This window comes from Mytilus californianus, unplaced genomic scaffold (assembly GCF_021869535.1).
Source record: "Mytilus californianus isolate M0D057914Y unplaced genomic scaffold, xbMytCali1.0.p SCAF_6, whole genome shotgun sequence".
NCBI lineage: Eukaryota > Metazoa > Mollusca > Bivalvia > Mytilida > Mytilidae > Mytilus > Mytilus californianus.
Window position 1 is genome coordinate 41,692,173 of NW_026262712.1, and position 12,008 is coordinate 41,704,180.

Genomic DNA, 12,008 nt, shown 5'->3' on the forward strand with positions numbered 1-12,008 from the left:
AAAATAGACCATATCGCATTTCATTCATTTGTTTGTTTTGCGTACAGACGTGGCAATTTTTTTAATTTGAACTTGAGCGTTTTTTTATATGTATATATGTGTGATTACGTTTCAAACAACTATTTATGGTAAATATGAGTAAAGACAATTTGATTTTACAAAACAGAAAAGTCTATACGATACGTTACAAATTTTATTGAAAATAGATTACAAAAGTTTGAATATACACAAGACTTGTCATTTATACACACAAGTTCTAATATCCGTACGGTATTGTTTTGTAATCATCAACTATAACTCGTTTGTCAAACACTATTCTATAGTCTTTACTTTCTGTTTTTGTTATAATTCGGGCATTCTTCTGATCTCTGGAAATCTTGTTCTTATCTACAACTGTAATAACATTATTATCACTAGCATTTGTCACCATGTCACGCACTGTATCAAAATTAATGCTAAGTGCATTTTTATAGTTGAGGGTTATACCACGTACTTTACATACAGTTTGAATTCCTGCAGAATCTGGCTTTTCTAATTTGTAAGCATAGTTTTTAGGACCACCGGTTACAAAATGTGTAATGTTATTAGACGGTACTTCATCTGTAAGGTCTCCTAGATAGTCTCCCAGTGGTGGTTCCCATTCACCCTCTTTTACAGTGAATACAATTGAATCGGTATCTGCGTACATGACACGTTGTCCTAACTTATCTAAATAACTGTACAGCTTAAGTCTAGCTTGAGCTGTAGTATATGCAGCTAATACTACATTGGTTCTGCCAGAAGTTTCCAAGAATTCTTCCTTGTTTTTCCACCTCATTTCTACCATTTCATCCGTAACAAAGTTGACACCGGTAACGACTTGTTGGTCACTGGTCAACATATCAAAATATATGGATGGGTCTGACACATACTCAACTTGAGGTAAATTTGTCCGTTGTCCAAATTTACCCCAGAAGCTGTTCAACATAAGTTTAGCAAGGGAACAGAGGCCCGGATTCTTTTCTATTTTGGCATAGTCCAGTAAGATTCCTTCTTTTTCAAAATAATCTTGAATATATTTCTGTCTATGCTTTTCAGTAATACACCAACTTGGCCATCCACTGGCTTCTTGTTTCATCTTCAAAAATGTATTGATGTATTCCGTGAAAATTCCTCCTGATTTTGATTTCGGATCGTATTGCTCAACATCATTGAAATGCCATACTTCATATACTGTGTCCACTACATATCCCTTTTGTAATGCCATCTTTAACTCATCTGTTACCCAAGTTCCTATGAATGATCTTTCTTCTGTGTTGTGATGACATGTGGTTTGTTGTTTCAACTCTGTGCAAGTTCTGCACAAGGAGAACATCAGTTTGTTGTTAATCTTAGCGGGTAACACAGGAATGTGAAGTTCACGGGGAGGACATACTTTGCATTTGATTAATCCTTCATATGTTTCTAAATCATCAAAATTTTCTGTAAAAATTTTTGGATGACTTAATACGGCTTTACCAGTTTTATTGATGTAAGGGTAAAGTGAGGTTACATCATAGTATTTGATATATTCACCATCTGAAGATTCGTGGTAAAGTTGAAATGCTTCCGTTCTACCTCCTGCAAAAGCATCTCTTGGTTCCAATGGAGTGACAATATCGATGGAGTCAATGTACTTTTTGGTGTCGATATTTTCTCGTATTTCCCTATCAAACTCACATTCCCATATACAACTGTATGTATAACCTTGCTTTTCAATGTGGATTTTCTTCTCCATGGTTTGGTGATACAGATCTGCCATTGATAACTTATTCACAGTGTTAATGGTGTGCTGTGTGTAACATTTTGGACATCCATGCCAAAAGCAGCCATGATATTCCATAACAACCTTTTCACCATCACCGGTTTCATAGTATCCATCGACCTTGTATTGATCAATTGTTTTTTCTCCACCGTTCCGTGCGTGCTGAATATGTACCCCTTTAGACTGTGATACGTATTTAATCCATTGTATGGCTTTAACAGAATGTTTCTCTTCAGGACGGTATCCTTGCGCTGGTATTATACCAATAGTATCTGGACGCAGGAATTTTGTGCGAAACACTAAATTACACGCAGAAGCTATGGTAATGCAGTTTACAAACGGATCAATGCCATTATCATCCGTTGATGATGAAGTCATAGACATAAACAATTCCCGAAACTTTAAACAACATTGTCTAAGTATATCTACATCTGATCGACAGTATTGTAGAAGTTCTACAGAGCAATTAAAAAGGTTGTTCACGTTAGCCTGATGCCATTCAAGAAATACTTCTCTATCCCCTGATTTCATGGCGTCTGGGTTATAAAACATGACATTTGGAAGATGATTTAACACGACGGTTTGGTTTTCTTTCCTGTTATAAAGATGGGGAAAATACCCTTTCTGTAGTTCCTTAATTCCGAACATTTTAGGTAATTTTGAGAGTGCCATAGGTAAAAAATTAATGGAGTCAATCATTCTTATATTGCATGAAGGAACTTCAATGGACATGTTTTTAGCTCCGCTTGGAACGATCTTTGGAAGAACACCATTCTGGTACAGGCATTGAAGAATAGGAAAAGAGTCGTATCCTTTGAAATTATGACAAAGGACTGTGGCTCCGTTATTGTTTCCAGAAAAAAGCCATTGACAAAATTCATTTGTTGTATTTATTCCACTAAATACAAGCTCATTCTTTCCACATATCTTGCATTCACTTTGTTGTGTAACTTCCTGTTTTAAACATTCTACACATACTTTATGAACAACGCATAGATTTGGTTTGTGTTCATAAGCTCCACATTTAGTTGTGCCGCAGTTTTTACATCCATAGTTGTCTCCTCCTGGGTGATAGCCATCAGGACATTCTAACAAATCATCTTGGGTGCATTCAAAATCAAAGAAGATGTAAACTTGGCGATTAGAGTCACTTTCGTCTACAGGAAATGACATATCTTCGTTGTCCTGGTTTCTATTTCCAGTACCTTTATGTTTTTGCTGTCTGTCGCCTACAACTGGAAGCATAAAGCAGAGATGTCCAACTTCAAAGAAATCTTTGCAAGTCTTATAGTAACTTTCTCCACATTTATGTGTTTTCTTGTGCATTTTCTTGTTTATAGTTTGACTACAAACTTTGCACCGATAGTATGAATTGCAGGTAGAGTGGCCTTTGCTGGTTGTCTGTATGTGAAGGTTATAACAATGTTCTCCCTTGAAATGACGATTACAATCGTTACAGTATATCCAATCTTCTTCTGTTTTCTCGTGTATTTTATGGCATGATGTACAAATGTTATTGCAACGATGTTCTTCTTTATGTTGATATCCCTTTTGGCATGTATCACAATAATAACTTCGACTCAAGAAGGCAGGCATACTAGTAATAACGTCGTAATGACCATCATGGAAATACAAGTAGATCTTTTTTTCTGCCTCTGGTCCATGGTAGATGATTCCGTTAAAATGTTCCTTTGATACAATATAAATTTGATAATCTGTCATAACTGTCTGGAACTTCTTGATTTCTTCAATTCCACATTTATGAAGGGGAACTTTGGCAAGTGTGTGCAGCTCGATGGCAAGTTTCTTTTGCAACGCATAACCTCTCCGTATACTGTCCCATTTTTCATGTTTTTCCTGAGATGCTTTTGCAGTTATCAATGCTCTGGCGCAACATATATCGTCTTTGTTTGAAATGCTGATAATGCATTGCTTTGTTTTCAAAAAACGCTCTAAATCAACATATTTACTTAGCTTTTTCGTTCCCCCTGTTGGAAGCACGACGTGTGTCATTTCAATTTCAAGCGTGTCATCCAACACAAATTGTTCATATGACTGCAAAACTCTCTCTATCTCATGCAGTAATGTTTCAACTGAAAGCTGAGAGACTTTCATGAAAGGTATGGTGATAGGAAAATCCAACTCTGGGCATTGGACTGACAATCGTATGAGGTCTGTTGACTGCATGAACTCTGTAATATTTCTAATTATAGATGCAAATAACAAGCGTAATGTCTTCAATATTTTAGGTAGATCATGAACTTCTAATTCTTTGAACGATACCTTGTAACGAGTAGTCGATGTATTAAATTTATGCATATGCTGTGTTGACAAAACACGTAGGTCGTAGAATTGTTCAGGGTCGTCTTTACTGGTTACTAGACGTTTTGAACTTTGGTTAAGGTCATCCTCAGCTGGTCTTTTCAAACCTCTACCAATCTGATTATGATTTTCTTTTCTGTGGCGTTGTAAATTGTCATGCCTCGAAAACAGTATACCACAGTCGTTGCATTGAAATAAAGACTCATCCTGGTGTCTCAATATATGACGATCTAGATTATCTTTTCGTCCAAATGTCTTCTGGCAAATTGTACACGGATATATATCTTTATGTCCAAATTGTCGACGATGATTGATCAACATTCCAAGTTTAGAAAATGAAGCTCCACATTGTTGACATTCGTATTTTCTTGCCATCTTTCCTTCTTTATAGTTCTAGTACAAAGGAATTGATTCTGAAAAAATTAAAGATTTAAATAGTCTAACTTTACCCATAGTTCCATGATAGTCATAAATATTGAAATATTGTGAAGATACTCATTTAACGATTGATTGTCAAAGAGAGCAGATGGATGATAAAACGTGTCCCATGTGTAAACTACAATTTTCTAGAAAAGACGTTATGATGCGACATCATAGAAACAAACATGGAATCACTCAACCATATCCGCAGGGCAGTCATGCGTATCCGCCGCCGCCGCCGCGTAATGAGGATACGCCACCGCCGCAAAAGGGAGAATCACCACCGTCGCCGCCGCCGCCGCCGCCGCAGAAGGAAGAAACAGAACACTTTGTGTTTAAACATCCATTCACGATGACGGTGAGCGGACCTACATCATGTGGCAAAACATTTTTTGTGAAAAAACTTCTTCAGAATTCAAGATTTATTCAGCCCATTATTCAGAGAATAATATGGCTATACAGACGTTGGCAACCACTCTACGACGAAATACAAAAGACTGTTCAACCGTATGTTGAATTCGTACAAGGAATACCAGTTGATTTAGAGAAGGATAGCTATCTGGATTCAAGTGTAAGAAATATGATAGTTTTGGACGATTTAATGTCAACATCAGCAAAAGATCCTAGAATCACTGACTTGTTTACGGAAGGGAGCCATCATAGAAATCTATCAGTTGTAGTATTAAATCAAAATCTTTACTTCAGTAAAGATCCTACACAGAGAAGAAATTGTCATTACTTGGTATTATTTAATAACCCTATCGATAAACAACAGATAATGACTTTAGGTAGACAAATGTATCCTGGAAAAGGACCATACTTTTTAGAAAAATTTGAAGAATCAACTAGTAAACCATTTGGATATCTTCTTCTGGATTTAAAACCATCGACACCAGAATCAAATCGACTGCTTGCTAACGTTTTACAACAACAACCATCAAAGAGTAATGAATTCATCCCTACTTCAAAGGATATAAAAACAGACCAGCATTCAGCCGTTCCTTATTCTTATGAAGACGATCCTAGTGAACAGACGTATGAAAATATGCCCTCCTGTGACGATTGCGGAGTAGTGCTTGACAGCATGCACGATTTAAAAAGACATATCAAACATTGGTGTCCAGAAAACGAATCTTTAAAGAGGAAAAGAGACAACGAAGACCTAGGTAACGAGAATCCTTCTAAAAAGTCGGTCCCTGAATGGGTTGAATATGATAGTGGCTCAGACGATAGTAGTGAAGTTGAAGATGTTAATATAGACGACAATGAAGGATACAAAACCCTATTAAATGCAGCCATTGATACAGCAAAAGATACTTGGGATAAGAAATATGACAAGTACGTGAAAGAGGGTATGAATAAGGAGGACGCCATTCAACGAAGCAATCAAAAAATAACCCATCTTGTTCAACGTCAGTTTTTTAAACGCTATACTGATTTGTTGAAACTGATCGTTCCCCTAGATGAAAGCAATGTGCACTCTGACATTTTACGACAAATTCGGGATGTTGTTGAAGACGATACAGATTATGAAACTCAAATTCGGCGTATTCTCATGAAAAATCGACATCAATTTAATGAACTATTTGATGATGATTACTTTGAAATGAATAGTGACAATGAGGATAACGACGATGAGGACGATGAAGAGGACACTGACGAAGATATACAAGAGGAAGAATAGACTTTATAACATACTGTATAACACGGACTTCATTATATCCATTTAAATATTTGTGTTGACAACATGTCTGCATGGGAGAAATATCTAAAGGACATTTACTACATTCTGTCAAATTCTGCTAGCTTTTCGGGACCAGACAAACTTTATAATTATGTACAAAAAGAAGGAAAGTTCAAAATTAGTAAATATAAGATACGAAAATGGTTACAAAGCCAGGAACCATACAGTTTACAACGACCATTAAGAAGACCACAGAATAGAACGGAAATCGTAGTTGCCGGCATAGATGACCAGTGGTCTGCTGATCTCATGGATATGGTCAAGTTTTCAAAATACAATAAAGAATATAAATACGTATTGGTAGTCATTGATGTGTTTTCAAAGTATTTATGGCTACGTAAATTAAAAGATAAAAAAGGCGAATCCGTTGCAGCTGCATTTCAAGACATATTTAAAGCTGGAAGAGTTCCAAATAGAATAAGAACGGATATGGGACAGGAGTTCAAGGCAAAGAGAGTTCAGACAGTTTTTAAAAAGGAAAGGATTAATCATTTTTATGCATTTAATGAGGTTAAGGCATCAGTGTCCGAGCGTGTTATAAAAACTATAAAAACGAAAATATATCGATACTTTTCGTACAACCAGTCTTACAGATACATAGACAAGCTTCAAAGCTTTGCAGATGGATACAACCATACTATTCATAGCACTATCGACATGGCACCCATTGAAGTAAAAAAAGAAAATGCAGAAACTGTTCGATTATCGACATATTTTTCAAGATCACATTCTGGAAAGTTAAAGAAACAGTACCGCTTTAGGTTTAAACTTGGAGATCGAGTAAGACTTACATATTTGAGAAATATTTTTTCTCGGGAATATGACGAAAAATGGACTGGTGAGGTATTTACGATATCCGGACGATTTTGGAGAAACATGACACCTTTATATCGCATCAAAGATTACCATGGAGAGGAAATAGCTGGATCCTACTACGAATCTGAACTTCAACGAATAAACATCAAAGATAATTCCTTGTGGAAAATTGAAAAAGTGATAAAAACCAAAGGAAGAGGATCATATAAACAATATTATATCAAATGGTTAAATTGGCCAAACAAGTTTAATTCCTGGGTGAAAGCCAGTGATGTTAAAGACTATTAAACTCATAAATGAGTATCAAATGTACATTATTTTCTTTTATAATTGTATTACAAATAAAAAAAAATATTAAATTAACAGTGTTTATTCTTTTTATACCAACCTTTTTTTTTATCTAAAGTATATGCATTTTCTCGAATATATCAACTAGTGCACCATATTACAAAAAGTAAATATACATGAAAATCTAAACATTTCTGATGCCCTTTACAAGAAACGTTCGGTAGATTTCACGCTGACTCCTAAAAGGACGGAGTCTCCCCTCGACAAACGAGACCATGCATGTGTAGGATCGGATGAATAGTCAGACACATAGCAGTGGACAGATCATGTCAAGCACCAAACATCCGCTATTGGCTAAATGACCTCAACTAGAGCCTCATTCACATACATGCACGTGGAAATCTACTCTAGATGTTCATGTATATTTACCTTGCAATTATGATTAGTTCTAATTAAAATACACTTGCTTCATTAATGTTAAAAGTTTAATCACCTTTTTCAAAGTACCCTTATATCAACAGAGGTGGTGTGTTGATATCTATTCCAAGGCAATTGCGAGCATAAAGGACCACACTCTCTGCCATTGGAACGGGGTTACTCTTTGAGATTTTGACTAACACTTTTCTGAGTAGAAAAAATTGGTTCACCTCCATATATCATAATATTTTATGGTATTTAAATACTTACAACTATTGTCAGTTTGAAATGACGTGGTGGCTCGTTGGAACTTTAACTCAAGAGGCATGAACTCACCTGAGTTTTATCGTATTTATAGTGGTTCGTGGAACGGTTCATCATTAGGGATAACAACTCTGATGTTCATAAATTAAAAATCTATTTAAACACGGAATTATATAAAAAATATATATTAATTATGTCATTTTATTATAGTAATGTAGAAAACAATCACGGTAAAATCATTTAAAGACAAATTTTAATCAGAAATCAACATTCATTCAGTGCTTAATCCCCCTTTAAATGGACTGACCCATTTTCCCCCAAAATTTACCTGTTCAGTTAAATATGTTCGCCATGTTGATAAGTCGTGTTTTTTTATTACTGCTACCAGAAAAGCACATTTAACATAATTACAATCTATGGATGTGCCCAATTTATCCGATAACGCTACATAATTGTTCCTGGAACTGATTGGCGTTAATAATTATCGGTTATTTCATATGGATTAATTTTAGTTTACAATTATTATCGTAACGGTGAGCTCTCCATAGACAAGAACAACAACAAACGGATCTGATTGTTTTGTTCAGGTCTACTGATTTCTTTAATACTTATTTATAAATGTCAATACAAGTGGTATGTGCGTGTGTGTGTGTGTGGTTTTTTTGAGTTTTTTTTTGTATTAATTTGTTTATTTAGTCTTATTAAAAACGATGAATCGAACTAGAAATAGGATTTCAGTGACCAGACATAATGTATATTTATGCACAGGTGTAAACCAGTATAATCCAGTTAAAGATAGCGTCAACATGGTCAAAATATAAAACATTACCAAGTTATCACTAAATTATATTCATTTGAAACAATTAACTGTCTCTTAAGAATTATATTCATTGCAGAAATTATATCACCCAAGTTTCACAAAAAAACAATATTTACTGTTGATAAAAATAACATTAATTTACACATACATTGTGTACATCTATTAATACTCATGTAAACATTGAATGTACGGTTCGTTAAGTAGGTCATTTAAAATTAGACTAAGTTGAAATAAATATTTTGATATACGTTGTTCTTTTAATTTTTTTGACAATACACATGATAATATACTGTTTATTCTACTTCTGGTCAGCTACAATTAACGTTTTGTCTGTGTTAATTGATTTGGTCAACTCTCTGTTAAATTAAACAGCCATACAAGAGGAGTAATTAATCAGACTCCGACCATTATCAAAACTAACTATTAATTAGGAATTAAATTAATCTACTTAATTATATTATTAATTGTCAAAATTAATTATTAATTAAGAACACACAAAAATTTCTTAATTATGTTACTTATTAAAAAAAAATAATTAAAAATGACCACTTGACCCATATCGAAAATTCCCTCCTCCATCCAAGATGGCGGCTTTAACGTTATGCCTATGGGGGGAAAATCGACTAGTCTAACAGGGATGACTACTGCTCCTCCTTATGTGGCCAGTCTTCATGATTATTGCTCCTCTTAATTTGGCTAGTTTTCCCACCGAAGGTGTTGCTTCTTTGCGTTCTTTGGCTTTCTTAACCAATACAACACAGTGTTGGGTTTTCTCATTGTTGTGGACGTGTGACGATGTTGTTGTCGGTTATTCGATGATTTAATATTCCCCCTTTGTAAATCTCAAAAACTATTTCACCTTTCTACTCTTTTAGAATTGATTTCTCTGTAAAGTTCCATAAAAATTAGACAAAATGATTTAAGGTGAATTTTTTTACATTTATGACTGTACTTAAATCTGGACCGCAAACCTACTAAATTAAATATAAAATAAGGAGATATGGTATGATTGCTATTGAAACAATATCCGTCAGGGTCAAAATAACGTGGATTTAAGTTAATTTGTTTGTAAATTACTGAAAATAAGGGGTGTTTAAAATTTCATTGCAGTTGGTATCTTCTCATTATGAAGAAGATTCTGTAAAATTTTCCTGGAATTCAATAAAAAAAATAAAAAGCTATTGAAGTTTAAAAAAACTATAACTACATATAAATGTAAACTTCATTTATAAAAAAAATACAAGATAATGCTGCTTCTTGATCATTCGACCATGAAGACAATTCTGTCCTAATATCATGAAATACCATGCACGTTTGATAAGGCTATTTACGTCTGAAAGCGTTAACCCTAAAATGTATCTAAATTTTAAACAGCAAAAAAGGTAAAACGTCTATTTATAAGTTAAATACGAAAAAAGTAAAAGCATATTCAGAATTTTGCTCCAGATGCTGTCTCTTGATAAAAAAATATGCTTTCATCCAAGTTTTGTAAGATTCCATGTAGGCTTTACAAAGTAATTGATGTATTAAAACGATTTATCTTATGCCGAACCTGAATGTTGGTGACGCGGACGACCGCAACACGACGACGGAATTTAGGATCCCTATGTCTCAACTTCTTAACTTCTGTCGCAGGCGGGACACTGTCGCAGGCGGGACAACAGCAATATTTGATGAAATGGTATCACATTACAACCGATAATAATGTTGCCCGATTTTTTAAGTTCATGTGATACTATTAATATATATATATATAAATGTTAAGAGACGATGTTCAAAGTTTGGATACTATGTTGATTGGAATTTTTCGAAAACATGGAAAAGCAAGTTTATAATGACAAAAATCCAAGACACTCGATTTGGATAAAAATAATTTGGGAAAAAATAGATTTTGTCTCATTATGGTGTAATGGATTAAATCTGTTTTTAGAAATGTATATAGTAGTTTCAGATGAGAAATGTTTGATTCTTTATATTATAGAAAAGGTAAAAGTCAACTTTATACAAACATTGATTTTGTTTTTTATAAAATAAAACATATCCTCCGCCTCTATTTAAACATGTATGTATATACAGATAGGAATACTTTATGGTGTACATCCTGTCCATGTTTATCTGTTGGCGTTGCACAATACCATGGAGGGGCCTCGGTGGCCGAGTGGTCTAAGTAGTTACTACTATAATCACTAGCCAGTCAACACTGAGGTTGTGAGTTCGAACCCCGCTTGTGTGGGTGCACTCGACTCCAATCTTAATTGACTAGGATTGTCAGTTTTCTTATCGAAGGTCGGTGGTTTTCTCCGGGCACTCCGGCTTCCTCCACCAATAAAAACTGGCCGCCACGAAATAGCCCAAAAGCGGTGCTTAAAAGTGGCGTTAAAACACCAAAAATCAAAAACCAAATCACAATACCATGTTTTTCAATGCTATTTATGACCTTTTTACACTCAATTTGTTGGATGTGTAATTACTGATGTTTAAGTCTGATAAAAGTTGAATTATTTGTAATGAGCTTTGAACTAGATTTCAGGAACTGTGATTGCTCTTAGATTGGTACGTCAGGTCTTTTGTCTTTGTTAGTTTGTTTCGTGCCTATTGTCAATCTGATGAGCCTAGCCATTACCAACTGATTTTTATAATTTATTCTCATGTATAGCTATTTCAGCAATGATTCAAAGTAGGTGAATGTTAACCGCTTAAAAACATATTTCACCACATTCTTTATTACATTACTTTGGTGTCCCTTGTGTAATCGCTTAATGCCAGCTATTGACTTATCAAGCAACGAAACTAGCATCGTAATAGATAACTGGTTAATATTAATATTCTCATTGTGAATTAAAAATATAAATAGTGTAAAATCAAAAATTAACGAATATAAGACAAGAAAAAACTGGTGGTGCTTTGTAAAGGCGATCCGGTTTATACCAAACGGAGAATTAACGCTATTTCATGTTGAAGAAAACATACTTTTGCTTTTGAAAAATCAGAACTTAAACATGTTAAAGAAGACGTTGTTCTGAATAAAGAAAACAAATAACTAATAGTTGCTTTTCAGATAGCGATAATTTTTTTTATGTAAATAAATATCTTTTAATCAATCATATATTTTTAAGGATTTTCGGTATGAATAT

The 12,008-nt window shown here is 34.4% G+C and overlaps 1 protein-coding gene across 1 annotated transcript; it reads right to left on the reverse strand.

Annotated features, from left to right (window-relative positions):
- Positions 1 to 256: 256 nt before the first annotated feature.
- LOC127705649 (uncharacterized) lies at positions 257 to 8,105 on the reverse strand. The gene is made up of 2 exons (XM_052209976.1): positions 8,061 to 8,105; positions 257 to 4,518 (listed from the first exon to the last, which is right to left on the reverse strand). The coding sequence occupies exon 2, from the start codon at positions 4,478 to 4,480 to the stop codon at positions 257 to 259; it is 4,224 nt and encodes a 1,407-aa protein (XP_052065936.1). The 5' UTR covers positions 4,481 to 4,518; positions 8,061 to 8,105.
- Positions 8,106 to 12,008: the final 3,903 nt, after the last annotated feature.

Coding starts and splice junctions, on each gene's coding strand:
- LOC127705649 (XM_052209976.1), bottom strand. CDS start 4,480: ATGGCAAGAAAATACGAATGTCAACAATGTGGAGCTTCATTTTCTAAA.